The sequence below is a fragment of the Pararge aegeria genome, chromosome 7 (genome assembly GCF_905163445.1).
Source record: "Pararge aegeria chromosome 7, ilParAegt1.1, whole genome shotgun sequence".
NCBI lineage: Eukaryota > Metazoa > Arthropoda > Insecta > Lepidoptera > Nymphalidae > Pararge > Pararge aegeria.
The window spans coordinates 7374198-7401260 of NC_053186.1; the positions used below are offsets into that span (position 1 = coordinate 7374198).

The window sequence follows — 27063 nt, forward strand, 5'->3', positions numbered from 1 at the left end:
CCATCATCACCACGCTTGGGGTTGGTAATCGCGGTAAGTTGCAGTTGTAGCACGCTGCTGCCCATGATCATCTGGAATTTGTGTATCTGGCCCTTGACGCATGTGGAACTATATATACATTTACTCTTTTATGTGGAAGGACCACTCGCGCTCGCCACCCTCCACTTTGATCTTTTCCAAAAACATAGAGTGCAAAGAGAGTTTGTACGAGTCGAAGTGAGCGGCCTCTCTTCACATTAGCATTAATTGCCACCGCTTGCCACTCCTTGGAGTAATATTGTTCTGTGTGTGGACGTGACATCAGGGTTACATAATGAGCGTGCCTTATACATAAGGAAGGATATTGAAGCAGTGAGATTAACAGCAACATATTATATCAATGTTTTGAGTTATACAACTAGGAAACAGTGCTGTCAATTTTTACATAAATAATTCAAAATTAATTTCAAGTAGGCTCAGTTTATGGGCACTTTTCAAACGTCATTAATCTGATCATTTAAACTGACTTACAATACTGCTCATTGATTTAATATTGCTATTATTATTGATGGGATACAAAATCAAAAAGAATCATGATTTTTAGGATTAAGAAGAGTAAATTATGATGTGTCAAACAAAATCGGCTCCAGCCGGTATCTTCATTGTCCTCATACATAATGTCATTCTCTTCGTCAAAAAATAAAAAGGTTGAAGTAACGAAGTATTGATATCCTCTTTGCGATGACGTTTAGAAATTACGTTCAGAAATCAATAATGTCGGTAGATAGGTTATACAAAATTTTATAACGTTTGAAACCGTATGAAAATTTAGTACAAAGCTATTATTTATAGTACAACATTATTTTTATTGTAATATTAAGAAAATTTGTCTACCCATGATACAGTTAAACAAAGTTTTACAAAAAATATTGAAAAAAAAAAATTATTGGTTATGAACGATCTTCCTTAACGAATTTAGTGATGTTTTGTTTCGACATTTTTATTTTGATGATTTACTGTGTATGAGTAACTACTTCGTACTGTAAAGCCAGAAGAGAAGAAAAAAAAAAAAAAAAACTACTTCGTAAGATTTTTTTGTTGATGAAAAAAAGGAGATCAATTTCTGTTTCAGACTTCTTTGAGTGTCTGTCTTAATTTAATGAAGAAATTTTGAATATTTTAAATAAATAAAATAAATATGGTGAATACTATAAATTGTGGTGAATATTTTAAATAAATTAAATAAAAAAGAATGGTGAATATTTTACTTATGGTAAAAAAGCATAAGTATTAATTTATTCTTGGATTTAAGTGTAATGAAAGTTACGAATACACTATAGAAAATTTAAATAGTTTGGAATGAGCATTTAAAATAAATATTTTGAAGACGTATATTTTTTTGGCACTGGTTTACTTTGGGCCAAAAAAATTGAAATTTGGAGCATTGAATTAACTAAACAGGAAAATTAATAAAATAATAGAGATAAAAACTGAACTTTTTATCTTTAAAGTAAAACGCTGTTACTTGTTAGCTATATACATCACTAGATAGTAGACACGTAACGGTCGCCCGATTTCAAAAGTTTACGCGCTTTGTTTCGGTTGCAAAATGTAAAGTTCTCGAAAGAAAATCTTAAATAACGTCGCGATGACGGAAAAATTAAAGGACTATCAAGTACTCGACGTGTTTTGTAGTGGCACGTTGTATAAAGTGAGACACAAGGTCACAAACAGCATATTTGCGTGGAAGGCGTACAATTGCTCCGCGTTCTCCGATGAACAAATACAAAACGTCGATAATGAAGTGAAAACATTGAGCAAAACTATATCTGGCAACTTCCTTCGGTACTACGATACGATACTACATGGCCCGACCAAAACACTTTATTTTGTTCTCGAATACATTTCTTGGCAGAGCGTACAGGAATTGATCGCACTATGCAAGGCCACCGACAAGCATTTCACTGAGGATTTCATCTGGTATACTTTGCTGGAGCTCGCGCGCACCTGTAAGTTTCTAGAAGAGTTGAACTTCGTCGCCTTGAAGAAATGTCTCTCGCCCGAGGCGATCTTCGTGGGACCCAACGGGGAGCTGCGGGTCAACTGCTTCGAGCTCGCTGCCGATCTTTCGGGGACGACAGACTTGATCCAGCAAGTGGGAGACTTGATACGCACCCTTTGCTACTTACCCGGGGCGTGCGACGACAAGATCAAAGAGTTCCACTATAGTGATGACCTCCAAGACGTAATTAATTTCCTCACCGATGCCAAGACCGACTACTTGCAGGCTGATGTCGTTATTTACCATCCAACAGTTTTAGCCAACACAAACACCCTGGCAGGACCCTACTGTTTCTCAGACATACTTGCCTCCACTGAAACTACAATATTAACTTCCGAAGCAAACAAATGTGATTCTGAGAAAGCTGTAGAGCAATGCAGGAGCATAGAACCCCTTCCTAGAAAACATGTCACTGTTGACAGCCCTGTTTACAGCAATATCAGCCCCAAACAGAAAATAAATCATTATATTGAAGAGAGTAGCTCTCCATGGCAGCCTGTGTCTCCAGTCATCGCAGCATTGGCTTTAGAGCTGCCAGGTTATGTGCCTCGTAGCAGAAAACCTTATAGTGAGGCATTGGAGAGATATAATGGCCCCCAAAAGGTGTCTGAGGACACTCTCAGCCATCAATGGATGTCTCGCCTCATAGCATTGAGAGAAAGAGAGGAGTCACTAAATATAAGGGAAAAGATCTTGATAACTAAAGAGATAATAAACAGTCCAACTATGGAAATAGTTTCTTTTAATGAGTCATGGGGTGAGCAGAGTGGCATCAAAACAAATGGAATAACTTTGCCACAAGTTCTCAACCAAGCAAGTGAAGTTGCAAACAACTGGGTTTCACGTCGGCGACAGAGGAGATCCAGTTCAGTACGTACAAGGCCTCGGAGGAAAAGCTATGCCTATGAGGACCTAGACAGCTCCTTGTCGGCGGATAATGGAGATGACAGCATGATCATAACTGCTGCAAAAATAACTAAGGAGAACATGCCTCGTAGGAATATATTCCCTGAAGTGACTACAAAGAAAGTGCATTTTACACCTACTAACCCTTTTATTGACAGTGATGAGAGTGTAACTTTGACTTTTTATGAGTTAGAAAATGTTAAAGGTGATAGCAAAGTGATCCAGACAGATGAGAAGCCGTTTAAAGACATCAGCAAGTTCAAATATTTAGACCTGCAAAAGTTGCCTTCAGAGAAGAGATCTGCAATGCAATTGAATCAGCCCTCACCTTCTAAACAAGCCAAAATAACAGGTAAAGTGTTCACGGATATAACAAATATAAACAGATGCAAGACACCTTCCAAAACCAGCCTTTTCTCGAAAGGTTTGCGAAAATCAATGATATGTACAAACAGTCAGTTGGGTAATGATTCTAAAGCAGGCAAGAGTAATTCTAATGAGCTGACTATTACTAATAGTAAGCTTCCTTACAATCAGACTCCTAAAGCACCACCAGAACTCAAGAAATCAAAGAGAAAGTCTCTCTTGCCTTTTAAAACTCCATTTAAGTTTAAGACTTCTACAAAAGTTTAACTACTGATAAATTTACAAAGTTTACATCTAGAAACTTATTTCTATTTCATTTTATTAAAGTGTCATATTAGTTTTAAGTTTTATTTCTCTTGGTTGTGGTTTTTTGTGCTTCTTTATCTTAAGTTTAGTGAGCTTTTTATATATTATTTTGCAGTTCCAACAAATTATGGAACAAACAAATTGTGAATTATATTATGATTTTAAGTTTATTTTTTCTTTATATAAGAAAATAAAACGGACACAACCCACCCAAACTGTAGCCATTAGTGAAATATTTAATATTGTTTCTACAATATTATATTTGTATAGTATTACGATTTTATAAAACAAATGTCTATGAGATTATTAAATCTACTATCTAATAAATATAAATTGAATATTTTTTTATGTAAAAAAACAATGATATCTTATGAGATAAAATTCTTAGTCTTTAGTCTTCCAAGCTTCCATAGCTTTTTAATTTAAGTAAATTTATAGTTATAAGTTTTATTTTAAGCACTATGTTGTAATTTTTTGATAATGAAATAAATATGCGAATGAAATAATAGTAGAATGAACTTAAAAAAATGTTAAAATGAAATTATAAAATATGTCACTAGGGTTTAATAAAAACAAAAGTATATGGTTAAGGATAATTTTAGGCAGTTTTATTTCAATTTATCTAAATACATAAAAGTATACTTTATAGTACTTATTAATAAGTTTATTTCTTCTTATTAAGGGCCTTGTCAGCGCCCTCCACAAACTTCTTAGGCAACCCATACTTTTCTATCAGTAGTTTCGCCACAAGATGTGTCTGTAAGATAGAAAAAATTTATATAAGTACAATGACCTCTTGTGCAAGTTGTTTTATGGTCTTTCAAATTAATATCTTAAATCTTGTGTTTGCAGCTGCTAGTTGTACCCATAAAAGCTGTGCAGATTAAGTTTAGAAACCCTACTGAATTTTTACATACCACCTGCAAACAGCTCAAGTTAGGTACTGAGCTGTGTGGTAATAAAAGCTTTGTGTATGCTATATGGTAGGTGGTACTAAAACTAATTGTCTTTATGCATGCTAGTACTATTTTTTGTTGTATAAATATACTACAACAAAAACTTGAATTAGAATGAACAATTGCTGTTTAGCTGTTTTTCTGATTTTGGCATAAATAGATTCATCTTAAAACCTTTCATACGAAAATTTCATAGGCATGTTCAGAGACATGATGGAAAATTCATTCACTCCAATGAAAATAGGATTGTATTATTAATACTATTTTTGATAGAACCAATAATTTGAGCGAACTTAAAAGGGTTTTATGCAATGTTCAGATGTCACAAGATGAATTATCTTCATGTGTATTGTGTATCTACCCACGTGCTTGCTTCCTAGCTACAAATAATTTAAAACACCAAAACAAAATTGAAGTAAAGAAGTGGTGATAGGGTGAGACTTTGGCTGCACTTTTATTGGGCTAACTTCTCTATGTGTGTTGTAGAAATTAATTATCACTTGTTTTAACAGAGATAGAAAACATTGTGAGCAAACCTGCATATCTGAGATATGTGAAGTCCCCCAATCCATACCCGGCCAGCATGGTGGACTACAGCATAAAACCGTCTCATTCTGAGAGGACACCTGTGACTATTGCTGTTAATGGTTTTGATGATGATGATGATGATGATGATGAAACAAAATTTGAAAGCATTAGTGTTATCTAAAGTGTTTTACGGTTTAGTTCAACAAGTGCTTTTCTTGGTTGTCACCATTTTTTTCAAGTTTGTGGGTGTTTGCTATGAAGTTGAGACGTACCTGGTCTCCCTGCAGCATCAACTGATCCGTCCGCGACGCCGCACTGCGCGTGATGCCGCAAGACGCGCCGGCGAGGAGCTGACAGGCGTGGGCCAGTGGCCGCAAACTGAACCCGAATGACTCCAGGTTCGATACCAGTGTCACCTGCATTGATGATAAGGGTTCTACTAAGTAAAAAGTTAAGATGTTTGGCAAAGAAATATGACCATGGCATATGAATGATTTTGAATAATACTTAAGTTTCATGATTTGTAACCAAATCTTAGAAACCGTCAAAACTATGGTCACTGGTCCTAGTTTAAAACCCCAATGTTCAGCGGTAAGCAGATAATCCGTTAGCGAATAGAGAAACCTTGTTATAGAACGAATTCATAAACGAAGTTTCACCTCATTGATGTTTGTTTTTTTATTGCAAGTATATAAGTAGAATTTGAACAAGCTTACTTTTTTGTTTCCACTGCGAGTGGCGACCTGCATCTTGATGGGTTCAAGCCTGGATTTTGTAAGTTTGACTGTGCCGTCGGCGAACCGCATCTCCGTACTGGGCGTCATGCGGCCGAGCACGCACGTAGTTAGCTCCTCCCATTTCATTAGCTCCTGGTAACAAACAGGTTTCTAAACAAGAGACAAAAAAGTGACAGCCTGAATTTGCCTTCACTAGTGATCGCATAAGATGCTTGTAGTAGTAGCACAGATGACGCTGCTGCCCGTTATCTGTTAGATTCCCTTAATCGCCTCGTACAACGCCCCCGGGAAGAGGAGGTGTGGTGACAACTGTATGCTGATCTGTCGTCACCAGTATTCGTAGAATATTAATAGTCCAAAGAATTTTCAGCACCAGCTCAGAGTTAGGAAGCGTCGGAGCGCAAGTTAAGCCAATCCAGGTTATTATAAATCACTTAGGACTATAGTAGTTAAAACCCACCAACCTGCATTGGAGCAGCGTGGTGGGTCTATGCTCGAAAACCTTCGAGAGGAGGCCTGCGCCCAGCAATGGGAGGAAAGGACATCCTTTCCGCCCATTGCTGGGCGCAGGCGCAGGATGATGACGATGCATACCTGCGGCTGCCTTCCCGTCACTGCGGCCAATAGCTGGTCGAGTTGCACAGAGCCACGTGCCTGCGCCAAGCCTCGCTGTGCCACGTGCTGAACCAACGCCTGGCGTACGTCTGCCGCTGCCAGCGCCGTGCCCTTCCTGTGCAAGGATGGTTTTTTTTTATTTGGAAGGGGTTAATTCCGAAAAAGTCTCAAGAGTTTATGAAAATTAAGCTTAATTTCAAAAAAGCAGGAGAATCTGTAAGGTGTACTTTATCTTCTATCTTTATACTCCACACCAGACAGATCTTCGGCAATGTACCCTCTACGCACGTTTCGCTCCGAAATCTGAGCATCCTCAGGAGATGTTGACTTTACAATGAATAATTGTTAAGTCTTAATTTTGTTAGGTATAGCAAATTAAGTTTAATTTTCATAATATATCATGAATTTCCGCAAAAACGCCTGCTTCTATCCAATATCCCGAGTTTTAAAAAAATTACAGAAAATCAACAGCAATTGTTATGGCATCGACAAGAAAGCCCTTGATAGCCCTTGTGCAGTCCAAGATGGTAGCAAGCACCCTAAGGTTTCAGTAGTTATATTAAACCTTTAATACTAATCGGTTACCGCGCGGGATCGTACCAGAACGCTTAAAAAAAAAAAAATATATATATATATAAAGACAATACACACATCTCCATCTAGCCCCAAAGTGAACGTAGCTTGTATTATGGGTACTAAGATAACTGATAAATATTTTTTATGAATAATCATAAATACTTACGATATACAGATAAACGCATATAAACTGAAATACATTCACGTTCTCGTCTATTTTGGCAGGGCGGGAACTAGACACGGCAGAAGTCAGACTAACTTGTAGAGTACTAAAATTTAAAAAAATTACTCACCTGAGTGGCGCGAACAAGTCGAGCACGTTGGCGGTGATGCAGTACAGCTCCCTTATCTGCGGGGGCACGTACTCGCGCGCGTCGCCCTCCTCCTGCACAGGCTCCTTGCTCTGAGGCGCACGCGCTTTGTGACTCCGCACCAGCGGGTGTGCCGTGTTGACGGACACTAGTGCGTCCACACCTTTGTCAATCTCGCGGACTTCGACCAGGCCTTCCTTGAGCAATATGTGTTACTAATATTAAAATTGAAGAGTTTTCTTTTTTTCGCTCTTATCCCCGAACAAATTAACAGTCAGGTTTGAAAATCTTTTATTGATATTTTGATAGCCTAACCTAGAGAAAGGTATCTTGATTATCGAAGGTCATGCCCTTACCCAAATTATGCCAAAGTTTTCTTTGGCGCACTTAACTCTGGATCTACCGAACGGATTTGGATATCTTTTTTTATATTTGATAGCCGAATTCTAGAGGAAGGGTTCTTGGTTGTTGAACATGACGCTACGACCCTAGGAACTGAGCAAACGAAGTAATAACGCGTGCGGGTAATGCGACGCGGTGGGCCGGGGTATGGTATAGCGTATTAAAGTGGCATGAGAATAATGTACTTATCAGATGTTTTACACGTACAGAATCGTAGGTAACTACTAGTGTTGTATAGGCTACTTAGGATAATTGTTATTCACATACTTCTTGTATTTTTGCTCATGGCATAGAGACTAGAGTCGTATGTATTTGAGGTTATGTGGACGTGTCCGTTTGTCTGTAACCATATCATTGAAACAAAAATGTTATATAAAAAAAAAAAAACGTTGTTTCATTAAGTTTATTGTGTATTGTTTAACATATATGTTGGTTATAATAACCGGAACCGATGAATTAACGTGCTCTCTAAGGCACGGGGTGGACACCACCAGTTACCTAAAGATAGGCTGGCAAAAATATCTTGACATGAAAACAACTGTGATTTGTCTTCAAACCAGTCACGAGGCAGACCAATTCATTATATATCTACAACATATAGTATATAATATTAAAGTTTGTCAGACATTACCCTCTGCATGGCTTCAAGGAATTTCCCCATCTTCTTATAGCTAGACTTCTTTACTTCTAGAGTCCTATCAGTTGGACAGAACGGCATCAGGTGGTTTCTGAAACGTGACATTACTTTTTCAAATACTGACGGACTGGTTGAAAAACTTCTTAATAAAGTACTATAGTCGTAAAAATGTAATAGGCCCGTTTTGACATTTGTGCAAGACCATAGAATGTAACTTGGAACGAAACTGAAAGAAACAATAAAATAAAAATAAAATACATACAGTGTTTTAAAAAATACGCCAATTTTTTTGGGACGTTAATTAATATGAAAGAATATATTGCGAGTATTCTTTTTGCGCTTACTTTATAGTAGCATGCAATTTATAATTGTTGCGAAACGTTCCGAAAACAGTTACGTTCTCAGTCTTTTTTTTTTTATACTAGAACTGTAACCATTTTTTTACTGAATATCGAAATTAAATATTTTGTAGTTATCTGTAGTTTTTCGTTCCTCATCTTGTAAAGTTGACTGTGCGCTCGTTTAAGTTTGATATATATTGTTAACTATTACGTTAACTATGGCTCTTCTATTTTGGACATTAATTTAAACAGTGATTTGACTCGATTTTTGTGTTTGTTGTTATTTAGTACTAACTCTGTTTCAACATGTTGAAAAGTGGACGTATAATCAACAGCCAGTCACGCGTATTGCTTGTGAAGTTAAAGGAATACTTTGAACAAACGAACACTTTACAATACATAATAATATCAATCAAGTACTGATACAAACTTGAATTGATTTATCGTGAGTATCGAGTCCCGAGTCTTATGGTTCCATAACTAGTTACGTCGCGATGACAAATGTCAAAACGGGCCTATTACATTTTTACGACTATAAACATGGAATTTCAACAATGTTGGCTTTACCAGGCTGAAATTTTAAACAAAATATACTTGGAATCATTCCTAAGGAAATAATGTGGAAGAGTTTGTTTGTTTGTTTGAACGCGCTAATCTCAGGAACTACTGGTTCGAATTGGATTTTTTTTGTTGTTGTATAGTCTCGAAGCATCGTAGTATCTCGGAGCATTAACGAAGATTGGAAAAATGTTTCTTTTTGGGAGCTTCTGTTGCGAAAACGATTTAAGTTACGCAAAAATTATGTATGACGGAATTGTTTTCCTATAGAAGTTCTAAAAAAAGTCCGGGACAGCAAATTACTATCTTTAAATGTTGACTCGCGGAGGACTCAAGTACTAAATGTTGACTCGCGGAGGACACAAGTATAAAATATGGACAAACGCGACGAGTCTGGAAAAATCCGGCATCAAAAACCAAAATATGTTTTTCTAGCATTTTAACGATAATTTATCATCCACTAAGTGGAACTCAACACGTGGAAAAAGTTATTTTTAAAAATTCACGGTATTTTTTATAAACAAAAACAAACGCAGACGAATTCTCGTGAAATGAATAACTCACTTGTACAGTAGATTAGTTTTTAGCGGCAACTCGATGTGCTTGGCTTGAGTCTTGAGGAAGGACAGCAGGCACCACCGAAGCAACCCGTCCATGTCGGCAGGCACCTGGTCCTCGCTCTCTGAACAATCTGGATAATAAAGGATAAAATGAATGAGCATCATTTCACCAGGGTAAAATCACCTTGCAATACAAGTTATATAAAAAGTTTAGGGTAGGCAGGTAGGTAGGTTTTCTTTTATGAATGTATTAAGTAACTTAGACAGTAAAAAAAATGTATTCAAATTCAAAATTCTTTTATTTCATGTAGGCCTTCTTTGTAAGCACTTGAAACGTCAAGTATGTCTGTTTGTAGTGACTTTTACAGCGGTTCGGAAAGCAGATTCTACCGAGAAGAGCCGGCAAGAAACTCAGTAGTTGCTCTTTTCCAACACAATCATTTTTCTATCTTGAGATGAGAGCGAAGCTGGCTGCTTCCAATCTACCTCGTCATTAAAAAATTCATCAAATGTATAGTAATCTCGCAGTATCAGACGTGTTTTTACACATTTTTTAAATGTAGGCAACGGTAGGTCCAGTATTACTTTAGGAATCATTTTGTAAAAGCGTATACTCGACCCCACAAAGGAATTCTGCACCTTTCGCAGACGATTTACAGATATAGCTAATTTAGATCGTTTCTGGTATGTTGATTGTTAATATATGCTTTTTGTTCATAAAGAGTAATATTTTGTCCCACAAAGACTATATTATTATAAATATATTAAAATTATTTTTAAAACGAAAAGAGTATTGATATAACGTCACATCTTGTCTCCTACCTGAAACTATAAGATAGTAAACATTTTTTTTTCAACCAAAGGACGTCTACTGCTTGACATAGGTGTTTTGTAGGGAGTTTTAAATACCACAGACTTGTGCCACTTGGATCAAGTGGTTCCCTGCAAGTCGTTTAATGTCATCTGTAAACCTCATCGGGGGTCTACCAACGCTGCATTTACCGATGTGAGGTCGCCACTCCAGCACCTTGGGACCCCTATGTCTATCGATTCTACAAGCTTTGTGCCTCGCCCATTGCCACTTTAGCTACGCGACTCGTCGGTAACTATGGTTCTCCTAAGGATCTCACAATTCCTGTTTTGTTCACATAGAGATATATAGTTTAATAATAAAGTAAAATGTCGGGTTTTTTTAGTTATGTCATCCTTGTCGCAAATGAGCGACATATTGTAATACCTATAAACAGTAAAACCCAGTCAAATATACCTGTAGTCACAGATTCATTTAGCTCATCAATCAATTCATTTTCGTCAGGTTGTGTTTCCGGAATTGGCTTAGGAGTTACATCAGGTTCCACCTTTGGTTCATCAGGAATGATTACTGGCACATTGGCTACGGGTGCGGGTTTCGGCTCCTTAACCAGGCTTGGCCATTCTTCTCTTATGGGTTGTATGGTTAACTGTGGACAAGAGTATTATTATTGAATTCATAATGTTTGGGTGAATGTTATCTTATATCTTTAAACAAGCAATTCTTGTATATATATATAATTGTAATCTCGTAATCGGCTCCAACGATTTTCATGAAATTTAGTATCCAAGGGTTTCGGGGGCGATAAATCGATCTAGCTAGGATTCATTTTTAGAAAATATCATTTTATTTGTGTTTTCCGGTAATAACCGATTTGGTGCAATATGTGATTAAATACTGACAAAAGTGATTAAAAAAAAAATCTCCCTCTTATTAAGCTTTAGGATAATAATGTTCTAAGAATAATCTGCCTCTCGGTTTGTCTTAGCTTATCTTCACAATGAAATACACTGTTTTGCTGGGACTCTAAGAGACATAAAGGAGACTGCTAGGATGAAACAATTTCAATAAAAAAAAAATTTCCATTCACAATCTTATGATGTAACTAATTTATACAAGAATCCATGGCTATGTTAAAGTAGAACTTCTCTTTTCCTATGAAATTTCAAAATTTTCCTACAAAGTAGTTTGGAATGCAAGGTAAGAAACATTGCCAGAACACATATCTTTGCTTAGAATTTACCTAAAAGAAATAGAACCTACCTGATTAAAATCAAAGGCTATGTTATCAGCAGTGTTGTCATATGAAGCTGGTCCTAGTTTGGGTCTGTCAATCTTGGAAAACTTTTCCTCTTTACACAACTGGTCTCCGTACACGTGCAGCGTCTCCAAACATACTCCCCTGTAATAATATTATCATCTAAAGCCACATAATTACACATCCACTCTTATATGATATTGCGGTATTAAGCGCAGACTCACCAAATGGGTTCACCTCTCACCAAAAGATCAAAATGGGTTGTTTGAAATATGAAGAACTTTGAAACTACGAAATATTTAATATTATGAAGTTAGCAAATTAAAATAAAGCTGTTTTATAAGAAAAATATTTATCATATTACGTAGGCATACCCACGGGATCGCCATAGTATGCCTGCTAACCAAGAAGCGGCCTTATCTCATCATGTTCAAGTTACGTCAGCGCTGCAAATTCCGGAGACTAGCTTTGAATCGAGATGCAATACCTTTATTACCACGCTTCCTATTAATTATAAGACCTAGGCTAGGGAGCTCATGCCACAAATCGGCCGAGTATAGGTAATTTAGTTTTAATATTATAATAATTAATAATGTAACTCTTAGTCTAATACATTTATATTATTAGTCTTGACATCTTTTTTTTTGCGCCCTGCTGCAACCCTAAATATAAGTTTCATTATAGGCTATTTTCTATTGATAGATAGTGATGATTGCCACAGATTGATCAACATGGCACTGGGATTTATGAAGAACAACAAAGATGAAGATATATTTTGTTGTACGGGAATTTGCTGATCCTAAATGTATTAAACATGCTTTGGTCCTTAAATATATATACATACATAGGAGCTCTAACTAGATCAGCAGAAGACATCATGGCCTGGCCAACAACTCCTGCTGCAGCATTGTCACTGGTGCAGGCTGCCACCACTGCTCCACAACGGAACTGGGGAAAACAGCCCTCAGTCACTACACCCGGTGCGTACAGTGGAGCCCCTCCTTGCATCTGAAACATTTTTATAACAAACAAATGAATAACTATTACTATAACTATTAGGCTTTCTTAAGAAAAAGTTGGTGGGAAAATCCAAGATAGAATAGAGTTTTCAACAAGTTCAAATTCTATAATCCAATACACACACCTATGAAAGGTTCATACATATATTTTTTTCCTAATGCTATTTACCAAGATTAAACTATGTGAGGCACAAATAAATGCAGAATAACGTTGGTAGTCACAGTTGAAGTGCCAAGTGCCTATGCCTTGTCAGTGAGTATAAGTTATCCATAAACAAGATACCCTGAACTACACACAAGAAGTTAAAAAAAAATTATTGCTTTATTTGTCAAAAATTACAGATTGTTAATGGTTGATTAGTTCTCCCGGCACTTCACCACTGTGTGTAATGCTTATATACTTATATATTGTTGGTAAGCATTACACACAGTGGTGAAGTGCCGAGAGAAGGTGATTTTGGACCTGCCAATGCACAAGTTTAAAGAATTTGTTAAAACACATTTATTACAGCAAGGTTACTATACAATTGATGAATTTTTTAATGACAAGGTTGCTTGGAAGCATCCGGCTCCGCTTTCAGCTCTCACAAGATAGAAAAATGAATGTTAAAATGCAAAATGTAAATTGTTGATGTTGGAAAAGAGCAACTGCTGAGTTTCTTGCCGGCTTCTTCTCTGTAGAATCTGCCTTCCGAACCGGTGGTAGAATCACTACAAACAGACAGACTTGACGTTTCAAAAGTGCTTATATTAGGCCTACTTGAAATAAATGAATTTTGAATGAATTTTGAACTAATCAACCATTAACAATCTGTAATTTTTGACAAATAACGCAATTTTTTAAACAACTAAAATGCAAGACATAAATATTTTCTACAACATTTTTAATTTGATGACATCAAATGTTATCATTACTAAGTACTTTCCTTGCTACAATATAAAAAGGTATGGTATACTCAGTAATATTTACGTTTTACTTGGCACCAACTTAAAAAAATATCTAGAAAATATTTACTTCTTGCTTTTAAGATGCTTAAAAAGTTGATTTAGTAAATCGCGGTCATAATTTATTTTTTAATTAAAAATTCGAGTAAAACTTGTCCTCCATGTTTGCCCATCCAGATTAAAATAACACGTTTGCCAGGCATGTGGATTCAGTTTTTGCGTTTGTTGATTTTGGTCATTGTTCGGCTTGTGATAGGTGTTTGTGCCAAACAGCAAGCATATGGATGGGCTATTGCAAATGTTTGCGGAGTATCAAAACTGGGTATTACTTACCTTGCTCAGCACTGGAGTATGAATTCTTATAGTAGGAACTAATTCTGGAACTTTCCACAGTGCGCAAACAGTAGGCACAAGTCTGTCTCCCATGTCGATCATCACTGGCACTCCATCTACCACGTAGACGCTCACAGTGTCACCTGAATGAAGCACTACTTTCATGCAACTGGTGGCAGACTTTGAAGGCACTAATTCCTTGACTTTCTCATCCGTTGCCACAGGAAACTCACTCTGTATCCGTTGAGTTAGACATTTTCTGCAACAGAAATGAATTTACAACTTTATTAAACATGAAAACAACTGATTATTTTAATATTAATACATAGAAGACAGGTATCTCACTTTTCAGAGTTTTTTAAAGTTTTGTTTGATTTTAACCTATACGGTTTGGCGAACATGATTGCAAGATAAAGTTTACTTATGTTAGAAACTAAAAATTATTATTTTTGCACTGAATTTAATCATTAATGGGTAATTTCCATTCTTTGAGCGCGGCGGTATTTTTTGACAAATCAAACAGCTGTCCATATGTCTTTGTCAGCCTCTGATTTGTCAATGTCAGGCCTATGTCAAACATCATAAAATTGCGTTTAGGAAAGTGTATCAATGAGAACACCCTGATAACAATGGTGACCGAAGGCACAAGGTGTACTTCGAGACCGTTGTAAACCAATTAGTCCGGTCCAATTAGACCAAAAAATTAGAGTCCCAGCAAGCTGAAATCAGTCAAATTGTTAAAAACATAATTATAAATATTATTTAAAAGTTCAGTTTATCATAAAAGTACCTGAGACAAAAATTGTAGATCATAAAATTATCTATAAAAAAATTAATCTATACTTTTTTTCCTACGAGCCACCGTTTCTGAGATATAACGATTCAAAAAGTTATAAAAGTTGTTATCGTCATAATATGCACACGTTTCCACGCCTCCTATGAATTAGTGTACTTAGCGAGTTTTTTTAACGTGGTTTCCCTAGTAGCCCACGGGTCAGTTGTGATCCTGTTTAATGTACTATAGCAAAATAACGCAAATTTTCAAAGATTGGAAAGTATAAAAGCGTTGTAAATTTACAAAAAGTGGTGAAGTTCATTCTCCTGATTCGTAAGTTTCAAATTCTTCTTGTTCTTCTTCTTCTTCTCTCTTCATCTTCATTTTGGATGCAAGTAAATTTAAGACATAGAGTTAAAAAAAATAAGGTTAGAAACAGTCCTTTTAAAAATACATCCCATTTTTGAAAAGATATTCAACTTCAAAAATATCTGCAGAACTACAACTACATTTAATAAATCAAAAATCAACGCGGAATAGTAAAACAACAACAGCCTGTATAACCTTTATTATACCGCATCTAAGGGGCCTTCTATGAGCCTTCTTAAACTAAAGATATTTTTGACTTTGACTATGTCTTTGATAAGTGCCCGTATTCATATTGTACATGATTGCTATTTTAACTACTAAGGCGTACTACAACATAACATTGTATCTCTGGTACTGCGAAAACGTTTAATCGATAGCGTTTGCGTTTTTACTAAAATTATCGTGACACAATCTGATCACATGATTTGTGGTAACGAGGGTATGCGCCAGGCGGTGCAAGGCGACTGCGGATAGCTACTGAAAAGGCTTAAGTAATGATAGCGATATCATGACTAGAATTAAATCCCTGACTAAAAGTACCCCTAATGTAATGTATCTAACTTAAAAAAACAGTTAAAGAATCAATGTCTATTTACCTACTACCTTACTAAAAATCTGTTTGTAAAATGTAGTATGTACTTTTTAGAGTGTAGGTCAATTATATTGTATACTTACTTCGCGATTTCCCTTCTATAATGTAATAATTTGTGATCCATTAGTGTAGGTAACCTGGAAGAGATCGCTCTAAGGGGAAAGGTTACCTTTTGCTTGTGTTTTAATTTTTTTTAACTATAGTATAGCTAGTGTTATTTACTCTTTTTAAGGGTTTTACCTTTTCAATTCCCAGGTTGTATTAATCGGGATACAGACCTCGTAAGTGCGTTCTAAACGTAGGCTAAATTAAAGAAAAGACGATTCGGATCCACTGTATTTTTTTCTAATATTTATTACCGTTTTATCTTTAGTAACAGACTGATTTTGAAAATTCTGTTAATGTTTTAAAAGGCTATACTTCCGGGGAACAATGGAACCATTGTCACCAAGCCAATTTATTAAGGCCATCTCATGGAAATCAAGAAAAATAATCAAATTTTATAGCCATGTAAATTAGTTTGGTGTGGTTTTCTACAGTGGGAGAATATCAACCGTGAAGGAAAACATCGTGAGAAAACGTGAATGCTTGAGAGTTCTCCATAATGTTCTCAAAGCCGTGCGTGCGGAGTCCACCAATTCGCACTGGGATAACAGCCTACACTCCTTTCACTCTTTGTTAAAATGGCCATTAAAGTCGGTTTATTTTTATTTTTTATTTTACATATTTAATGGAAAATAACCATGATATTAATATTTATATACTTATTACTTGAAAATGTAAATAGGTATAACTGCGCAGTTTCCACCCACAGTGGTGGATACTTCACATCAGTAAGATGTTAATCATCTACCTACTTACAAGTTTTCAAAGTATGCTCTTGCGCATCGTCCTGCAAGAGTGGTTCAATGACGATGAGAGACAATTAAAACTTTGATGTATTTACCTCTTGCGTTAGGTATCTAATTTAACTCATGCTTCTATATCTATAATATCTACAGGTCACTATGAGTAAAAGACTTAGATATATATCTTCAAGCCTGATTTTAGATTTATGCAGGGGTGATAACATCTCACTGGTTAAAATAATAACTTGTGGAGTAGGTAAACAAACCTACGCCTCCCCCGTGAAAAACACAAGGAAGTGCAAAACTGCATCATATCTACGTAATTGAGCATACATTTATTTATTTAATTAATTATTTATTTACAAAGTAGGTATAGCATTAAAAGAGATGATTGGTAGGTAACATCTGGGTAAATGCTTGTCAATAAACGAATATATAATCTCAACTACACACAAATATTAAAATATCAGCTTAATAAGATCTGTAAGTACATAGTTTTAACGATGTACAAATAGAGTTAGGAGGCTTGTGAGTGTGACTTTATAAGAGCGGTATGAGAATTCTTGTTCACTTCGAACTGTATAGAGATTGGATTGAATAATATATAAAGGCTACATAATCTACTAATACTATGCAGCAGTTTTAAGTATTTTCCGAAGCTGTGTGTGCTGTATGTTAACAGCTTACCTATATATTACCATCTGCGAATATTATAAGCCTACTTACTCTAATAACACTTAAATCTGTAAGTAATACTATTTTACTATAGGATCTAATCGTCGAAGCTAGTGAAAACGGTCACTAGCATCGACGAAGGCAATGCCTAAGTAAGTAAAGCCTAATCTAAGGAGATTTCATTAATTGATATCACCTAAGATGTTTAACGTTTTTTTTCTACAGACCTCGCCTAAATTGTTTGGCATTTGATTTATGAGTTACTTGCCTTCGTTCGCGTGGATTAAGGTTTTTTATTCCCGCGGGAACTCTCTTATTTCTAGAAACAAAAGGTAGCCTATGTTCTTTTCCATGTCAAAGGCTACATGCATGCCAAATGTCATCCAAATCTGTTCAGCCGTTTTTGCGTGATTGAGGAACAAAACTCTTTAAGTTTATCTTGATTACGGCGGGGATGTTTTACTGCAGTGTTTTATAGTGGGTTTAAACAGCCTTAACGATAGAAAATTAATTTTGGATTACTAAATACAAGCCGCTGGATGTTTATTAGAATCCATTTTTGCGTGATACATACTTACTTACACATACTTTTCTTTGGTATATTCTTTACAGGTCTGTAGTCCATATTTTGTTAGGGATATAGAAATTCTTGAAAAAGTTCCACGAAGAGCCAATAAACTGCCAAGAGAATTGAGAAACCTCCCATATGAGCAAATGATTACCTACTGACCTCAAAACTAGGCGAGAAGAGGCGATGGAAGTTATAAAATACTAAACAAGTATTCGGGAAATATTTTACAAAAAGAGTAACTCCAGACTGAGAGGCTATGGTCTCAAACTTGCAACAGGCTTCATTGAATAATTTTAAGCACTTTATCAGCCATAGAGGTAGACATCTTTGTAATGCCTTGCTTGAGGATGTAGTGACTGCAGTATCACTAAATCAGTTAATTGAATAAACTGGACAAACATTAAAAGTCCGAAAAGCATAAGTAAGGATTTAGTCGCATCAGCGAAAGTGAAAACATTATATTAAGTTTAAAATTCTTCTTCATCTTCTCTCTTCATCTTCATTTTGGATGCAAGTAAATTGTAATAATAAATAAGAAATAATTATAATAACACTTGAAATTAAACTGGTGGTACGAGTATACGAGTATATACAACAATCTGAATGACTTGACGTTTAAAACTTAGTGCTTTTAACTAAGCTTACTTAAAATAAACAGAACTTTTTGAATTTGAAACTGAAAACATATTGGCTTTGAGCTGCCCTACTGTCCCCTTTCGCATATGGAGCAAAATGTCAAAAGATAAGCAAGCAAAGCACTAATAAGAAATTCCAGAGCTTTAGTTCACGAGGGTCAAGTGGGAGCTGCCAGTTAACGACCCCCGAGCTAAACGCGGTTTGCTTTTCTTTTCAGACAGTCTTTTACGGATTGAAAGCGTGCAACGCGAAAAATAGTTATTTATTTTAGGGCGTTTGTAATTAAACCCCTTTCTTTACACAGCTACTTATGACGAGACCCAAGGCAATCACATCAACCGATAGACGTCCACTGCTGGACATAGGTCTTTTGTAGGGAGTTCCAAGTTCCACGGTTCTGAGCCGCTTGGATCCAGCGGCTACCTGCGACGCGTTTAATGTCGTCTGTCCACCTCGTTGGGGGCCGACCAACGCTGCGCTTACCAGCACAATGGCCCCAAGGCAATGTATTTATTTATTTATTAGGAAGCCAACGTGTATACAATCTTAATATATGGACACATTTAACAATTGTTTTATACTTAATGCTGTACACCCCACTTAAAGGCTAACTCAGCATGCATAACACAAAAGTTTGTCTACCACCAAATTTTGTGATATTTAGCCGCTAAACAAAAGAAAATTAAAATGAAAAAGAAAAAAAAAATGTATTGAATAATCATCAGAAAAAGCTTTATTAATATATCTACCTAGGCAACTATTAAGTCCTTTTATTATTCCGCTACAACTTCAACTTGACTGCAATTTCACCTGGAGCTAAGTGATGATGGACTCTAAGATGGTAGCGGGCTAACTTTTAAGGGTTATGGCAATTATATTAAACTGATACCCGTCATAACCCTCGGTTTCTATGCTACATCGTACCGGAACGCTTAATCGCTTTGTCCATCACGTCATTGTCCAGCCTCGGCCGAAGGCTCCCAGAAGACGAAATATTCGGAAATTATAAACTCTCATATAGCCCCTGCCTGGAATTTAACCCGGAACCTCCGCTTATAAAGCCAAAGCTCTCCCCGCTGTGCCATGGCATATGCATTACGTACGTATCATCTGACCATGTTCTTACTTCCATTTATCTCAAAAACTATTTGCGCTAGAAAAATACTTTTCGTCGTGATTTTTTTAAGTTTCATTAATTATTGTTACTTTCTATAATCGTTTCTAGATAACTAGATAGAAGATATAATGCTTGAAATATATAAACAGTGATTTAAATTGGAAGTCCCGGATTCCCGGCAGGGGAGATTTGAGTAAATTTATTAGTTTCGAATTTCTTCTGGTCTGGTCTGCTGGGAGGCTTCGGCCGTGGCTAGTTACCACCCCACCGACAAAGACGAGCGAGCCGCTAAGCGATTTAGCGTTCCGGTATGATTTCGCGTAGAAACCGAATAGGGTATGGGTTAAATATAACTGCCATACTCCCTAACAGGTTAGCCCGCTACCATCTTAGACTGCATTATCATTTACCACCAGGTGAGGTTGCAGTCAAGGGCTAACTTGTAGTGTAACAAAAAAAAAAGTCGTGATTAAGTACGTTCGTGTAAGTGATAGAACTTCAAAAGACGTGGTTCTTGTGAATATTAAATTAAGCAACGCCTAACGCGAAAGTCAACGCTGAATGCGACATTTATAAAACAAAGGTTTGTGTACTTAATTGCAATTCAAAAACAGTGGAAAACATTTTCTCTGACACAATCTCGAACAAAAAGTAAATCATACAAAAGCAAGTACTGCAAAAATACGAATGTTTCAACTTCATTTAAAAAGCTTGCGTATTATTTATTTTGCGCGTAACAGCTTGAAATCTTTCGTTTATTTTGTTTCCATATACCTACACGAGGAAAGCAAGGAGCCGCTTCAACTTACATTTTATGCATTGGTAAGACGCATGAAAATCATTATTAGGATGTTAAGCGCCCCTTATATTACTTGCTAAATGAAGTTAACTTTAATATGTTGAGAAGAATATGACCAACAAAACGACGTGAACTACGGCTACTTCCTTCCCACGGCATGGTAGGTACTGTTAAATTCTTAAGAAAAATCCGAAAAACTTTTTCACCTGGAAACGAACATAGGACCTCGTGATCGTAGCCGACCATGATAAGTTCGTATCGACGGTAGGAGAGCCGTAGCTTAATTGGTTAAAGCGCTCAGGTCGCGATTGCTAGATAGTCGCAGGTTCAAATCCTGTCGATAATTCTTCCAAGTGTGTGTAAAAAATACTAATAAATACACAATTACAAAATGATAAGTTCTGCTAGATGAAATAGGCAGTTGCTCTAACCGTAGTTATAATAGCAGTTATTTATTATGCAAATGAACAATGCGTTTCCGTTTGCGATATTAATATGAACATGAGCTTGCAGTATCTGAATTTCATTGCATTAACTATTGACACAGCGCGGGACTGCAATGCGGGACTCCGAGAGGCTGCGGAAGTTCATCTAGGGTTAGCACCCATGCCAAATAGATAGCAGAAAAAAAGATTTAAATTAACAATAATAGTATAAGGGTTATACTAAAACGGTTTACTTTAAGGAAGGGTTTACAGAGCTGAATAATAACATTCTAACAACTTTAGTATTGTTATTACTGTCGTTCCACGCATATCAATAAAGGACTTAAATTTAAAAAGAACACTGATAGTTTCAGTTTGCGCACAATATTGATATTAACGGAAAAATATTTGGGAAGGTTATTGAACCGTTTTGGGGAAGGGAGTATTATCAAAAAATTGGCAGTACTTACAATAAGATATTTATGTTCTTATTTCAAGGATAGTCAGAGAAACATCTGTATAAAAAAAAAAACTAAATATGAAGCAGGCTCTCGTTGGCAAATATCTCTGTTCCATCTCTCCGCAACTTACTATTCCGTGCCTTTTAAATCACTAATTAGGTACTCTCAATATAAAAATTTTGTAGTGGCAACCCTAGCTGCCACGGTCAAGTTGCCTCGCTATCAATTCCGACCGCGGGAATATTGCTCATGCGGGATTAGATGTAGATGCTGCGATTAAGAGATGACTGCCACATCGCATGATATCCAGACTGACATATCCTACTGACGATGTGGGTTTATGTATGTTTTTCATTTAATTTAATTTTAAATACTTTAAACAATCACATTCTTAGTTTTTTGGTTAATCGTTAATTTAGCTTTATGAAATGAATACATTTTTTCCATGGCTCGACTGCGATCTCACCTCAACTCTCATAATAAGACGTCGGACTCGTTCCAGTTTTTATAAATTATATCCCTAATCTTGTAGTCTTTGAAGGTATGCGGTAGTAGCTCATTAAACAAGTTTTATTACACAAAAATACCTAGTTCTCGTCCAAGAATCGTATTTAGTTACACTAAATGAGCTGATTAGGTGGTTTTCTTATCGTAAAACTGTAGGGAAAATATGGTACGGGCAAGGAGGTTCATCAGTCTCAATTCCCGTACCGCTTTACCCTTAACAATCGGGGAAGAACCAAGAATAGAAGTGAAACTTCTAGTAAGAGTTGTTTAAAGTTATAGTCTTGTTCTGCATGTGACGCCGACAATGAAAGAAAAACCAGATTCGGAGAGTTGATAAAACTTATGTGTTGATATGTTATGTTATTATTAATTATTAAACTCTTTATTTGTACACCACTATGAAGTTATATAGGTAAAAATACAAAGACAGAATTAGAATACAAAAGGCGGCCTTATCGCTTAGTAGCGATCTCTGCCAGGCAACCTTTGGATCAGGACAAGATGAGCGAGAGCGGACAGGTGGTGTAAAATTATTATAAACCTACATTCAAATAGCTAATATAATATACATAAACAAAATTGCGCAAATAAGAAAAATATTATCAATAATGAATGAATGAATGAATGAATGAATGAATGAATGAATGAATACACTTTTATTGTACACCACAGAGAAAATTTACAGAGATACAAATACAACAGCACAATAAGGTAGAACGTACAATTAAATAAAAAATAATTATAAAATAATAAACTAATATATACTCAATCATACATAAATACTTAAGAACATATAGATAATAAAAATAAACATAAACAAGGTACTAAAAGTAGTCATTAATGAGCAAGCTAATATGCTTTCACCGCATTTTTAACATTTTACAAGCGATTTTGCCTCACGTATATTAAGCGGGAGCGCATTCAACAATTCAATGTTGTCCTTTTCCGTGCTAGCCGTGCTGAGAGACGCATACGGAACACCCCACGCCAACTTCTCGGCCATTTATTGGGTGTAGAACTTCCCCTTAAACTTACCACCCGCAGGCAACTCATGGAGGCCGGAGGTCATTGTTAGCCCTCCAGTGCCAAGTGCGTTTCCTGCGAGAGTGAAGCGAGTGTTTTTGTCAGTTCCCTCTCTCGCTTCGCCGTCTCCTTTGTGGACGTCACAAAGCGGGCTGACGCCCTAAGTTAATAATCAATATAATCATCAGATGGTTGAATTAAGTACCTAAAATACTATCTTAATCTATTGGGAAGGGTAGAAAATGTATATAATCAATCTAATACAAAATCTTCACATGGCAGATTCATTTAAGTAGTGCTATCCTAAATGTACTCGCCCCTGTAGGATAGGACTATTAAATGCAATTTGATTTCACTACTTACTTTGGGCGTAAGTATAACGCTAAATACCTATAAGTGGAATACGAAAAAGATGTGGAACCCTGGTACGTAGACTACAGGGCAGTAAAAACATTGTTGACAATACAAGCTAGTGGACTACGTGAGTTATTGCCTCGCCATTTCGAATGGAAGTAATGACTTATCACAAAATTAAAAAAGTTTAAGTTAAAATAAAAAGTTTAGTAGAAGTAGTGTATTTTGGTGACAGAGCACGTTCGGGGAAGTTCTACCACCATGCTTATTTCTGCTGCTAAGCAGCATTGTTGCAATGCTGTGTTCCGCATGCTTATTTCTGCCACTAAGCAGCACTTTTGCAATGCTCGTCGTAATTACAGGTTCTAAAAAAAATTAAAGTATTCAGTATCGCTAAGCCTTAAATGAGGGGTTTGCTGCTGTCCGCTGAGGAGTTCTGTCCTCTATCTCCAACCATATTCAGATCAACACAAAGGTTGGGCAAAATTAAACACATATTATAACTTCTATAGTACAAATATAATTATTTAAATCGGTTATAATTGTCGGAGTTACGAAGTAAAATCGTCAAACACTTTCATCCCCTCTCCCAAAGGAATCGAGCTTAATGTCGGGATAAAAAGTATCCTATATTACTTCTTACACTTGAGAATATGTGTACAAAGTTTCTTGAGGCTCGGTTCAGTAGTTTTTGCATGAAAGCATAACAAACAAACTTACATTATAATATTTTATGATATTAGTAGGGATGGTTTTCCCCTTACCATCAGGTGGGCTATCTGCTTTGTAAAACAACTATTTTCACTAAAGTTCAGTACTGACAAAAAAAATGAGTCTTAGTTACTTGAAAATAAAAGTTTAAATTATTGTTATCTTTTATTTTCGTCTCAGCTTTAGCCATTATACACCTGTTGTGTGACGACTGAAAGTGTAGATCATGTGTTTTTGCGGTGGACGTAGGGCGCGGACTGGGGAGTGTCTGGCGAGTGAGTTGGCTACACTTCCGGTGCGCCCTCGACCACACCTGTTGGCGTTAAGGTAAGGCCAGATCTGCGAACATGCTGTCATTAGTTAGTACTGTTAATAATAATACTTAGTACATAATACTTATTTGGAATACTGATGATTTTATTACGGTGCTCAAAATAATAATCAATTATTAGTGATGATGGAGTTTTTTTTTAAAGCTTCCCATCCATTTCTATATTTTTTTAAGTCGATTGGAAACAGTACTTTGCTTAGTAGATCTTACTTTAAAAGCTTCCAACAATTGTTCGATTATAATAAGTAATAAAAATATAACCATTTCACTGCAATACCCAAAATCTATTATATCGATCTATTATAGCCAATATATATTGAACCGCTTTATAATATTATTAAATAGTTTGGGGCTCACGGCGGATGTCTGGCCGCAGCATTGGATGAACAGTGCACGTTATACAAGCCATTCCAATTATTACTAACAAAAAGTCGTTACCAGCGTTAAAAACAACGTGAATTGTAATATATCGATACTTAATAGCAGATATTTCGTCATTTATCTACGATAGATGACGAAATAGCTGCTGTTGAAGGATAAGCAGCGATTAAGGATAGATATCCGGATCGCAATCGTATTAACAAATACGACTGCGATCCGGATATATATCCTTAATCGGTACTTAGTATTACTTTACTTGTATTTTTACTACGGACGACCATACGTATATACGACCAGAAATAATCCTTCCACTATTTATCAGATTGCATATACAAGAAAAACAGTTTTTAAAAAGTTAAAAATGAAGTACCATACAAAAGGCGACCTTATCGCTTAATAGCGATCTCTGCCATGCAGATCTTATAATTAGAAAAAAAAAAAAGAATTTATGAAAAAGGACCTACAGATTTATCGATGAAAAATCATATTCGGTATTTAATATTATTTTACTGATGAAGATACGTATAACGTTAAGAAGCAATACTTTTCGTTAAGTTCAATATTTAGCTAGTTATATAATTGATTAAAAAGAAGATACATATATGTCAATGTAAAACAAAAGTATTTATCAAAACGCATTGCTGTAAGTTGCCGAAGAGTTTAGTAGTTTAAGGACAGACCACCGCACAGGTTCCAGCATCTTACATGGTTATAGCGAATCACAAACTAAGAATATTGTGGAGTCACAATAGTGTCACAAGCTAAGAGGATTCCTATGGAGTTCTTTACAGTGGAAGAAAATATGTTATACGCTATACAAGATTGCAATATTATCTTGACAAATAAAAAAAAATTAGGTTATCTTTATTTCAAATTTATATTAAGGATATTTTTCTTATTTCTAAGTTAATTAGAATATTGAGACTATATTTAATATGTGTTTAAATTTTTAATGGCAAATAAAATGAAATTATTTGAAATTTCAAAAATAAACCAAAATAGGCAAAGTGGAATGAGCGGCCTATCATTTTAGGTATCGTTTGAGCTTTCAATGTACTCTAGTCGAATCCGGCTATCTCACGCTCATAACAAACATAAAGCGTAGCCAAAATCCACCCCGATTGAATCACCTCAACTATAGAAACTGGTCTGTCAATTAAAAGCTTGTCCCATGTCATAGACATACCTTCTTTGTCCAGAATGATACAAGCTACAACTAACAAGCTTATAAAGGATAAATATTTATTGTGTCTTTTAAAACAATGAGATAATTAACAAAGTAATATCAGACGACGACGGACGCGTAACGATTATGAAATAAAAGAAGTTACAAAAGAACTTCATAAACCATCACATTCGAGCGAAAGTTATCTTATAATGAACGAAAGATATAAAACGGAATGGCGCGTCTCACATTTGGCTAATTACTGTAATTAATTGTGGGCACGTTTTTCAATAAGCCACACACTTGGTATTGTCTCGTCTTGACCGACTGAGAAACAGCGAGGTTTTATTTGTAGCTTCCGCTCCCACGCAACTGAGCCAACTGTGGACTTAAAGCTATTAAGGCTCGGAGTACATATCGTCTGCACAAGGTTTCGGTTTTCCTACGGTATTTAATAGTAGTATAACATAACACTCTTTGAAATGTCCTACCTAACTGAATAGTTTTGTCGAGTACGGATCAGTATTTACCGAGTTGACAAGAATTATTTTAACTTAAGTCTTTTATGAGAATATTGACGTAAAAGCGGTTCAGCTATTCTGAAGAGTCTTATTTTTAAATTAAAAAAAAATCTGGCCTAGTGCTAGTTAAACTTTGGAAGCTTAGACCAAAACGTAAAATTATTACCTGGACAATGATAATGTTTCCAACACACTAATAATACATCATCATAGTTACTTATGGATGTTTTTTTGATGATTGCTAATTTTTAAGCATTACAGGCTTTAGAGGTATATTATGTATGTCTCTGAGACTTAACTATGAAACCGAAAAGCTTATAGTTTTTGAGTAAACCACTGCCTTAGATTTTACTGAAAGAAATCAGATACAGCCCTAACATCACATGCAAAGTTAAAATCATGTGATTCCTGTCACTTTATTAGGAACGCCGAACGCGTCGCGTAGCGTAGGTACTATGTGCGTGTCTGTTTCTTCAATAGGGTTGTCATTAAACACTTAGAATGTTTTGAATTCGTTCGTACGGAAAAATTAATATTCTTCTTCTTCTTTTGATGTATTATTTGAACAGGGTGATTCCTTATGAAATATACTTATG

General features: G+C 35.9%; 2 protein-coding genes across 3 annotated transcripts; one reads left to right on the forward strand and one right to left on the reverse strand.

The window, feature by feature from the left end:
* The first annotated feature begins 1528 nt into the window (after positions 1–1528).
* LOC120625092 lies at positions 1529–4033 on the forward strand. The gene has a single exon (XM_039892016.1). The coding sequence runs from the start codon at positions 1628–1630 to the stop codon at positions 3578–3580; it is 1953 nt and encodes a 650-aa protein (XP_039747950.1). The 5' UTR covers positions 1529–1627; the 3' UTR covers positions 3581–4033.
* Positions 4034–4200: 167 nt separating this feature from the next.
* LOC120625093 (eukaryotic translation initiation factor 2D) lies at positions 4201–14607 on the reverse strand. 2 transcript variants are annotated; one of them, XM_039892018.1, is made up of 12 exons: positions 14552–14607; positions 14207–14465; positions 12754–12917; positions 11915–12053; positions 11108–11300; positions 9845–9971; positions 8376–8472; positions 7325–7416; positions 6435–6570; positions 5820–5972; positions 5376–5519; positions 4201–4376 (listed from the first exon to the last, which is right to left on the reverse strand). In XM_039892018.1, the coding sequence occupies exons 1-12, from the start codon at positions 14605–14607 to the stop codon at positions 4284–4286; spliced, it is 1653 nt and encodes a 550-aa protein (XP_039747952.1). In that variant the 3' UTR covers positions 4201–4283. The 2 variants fall into 2 exon arrangements, with proteins under 2 accessions (XP_039747952.1, XP_039747951.1); XM_039892017.1 differs by having other exon boundaries at positions 7325–7539.
* Positions 14608–27063: the final 12456 nt, after the last annotated feature.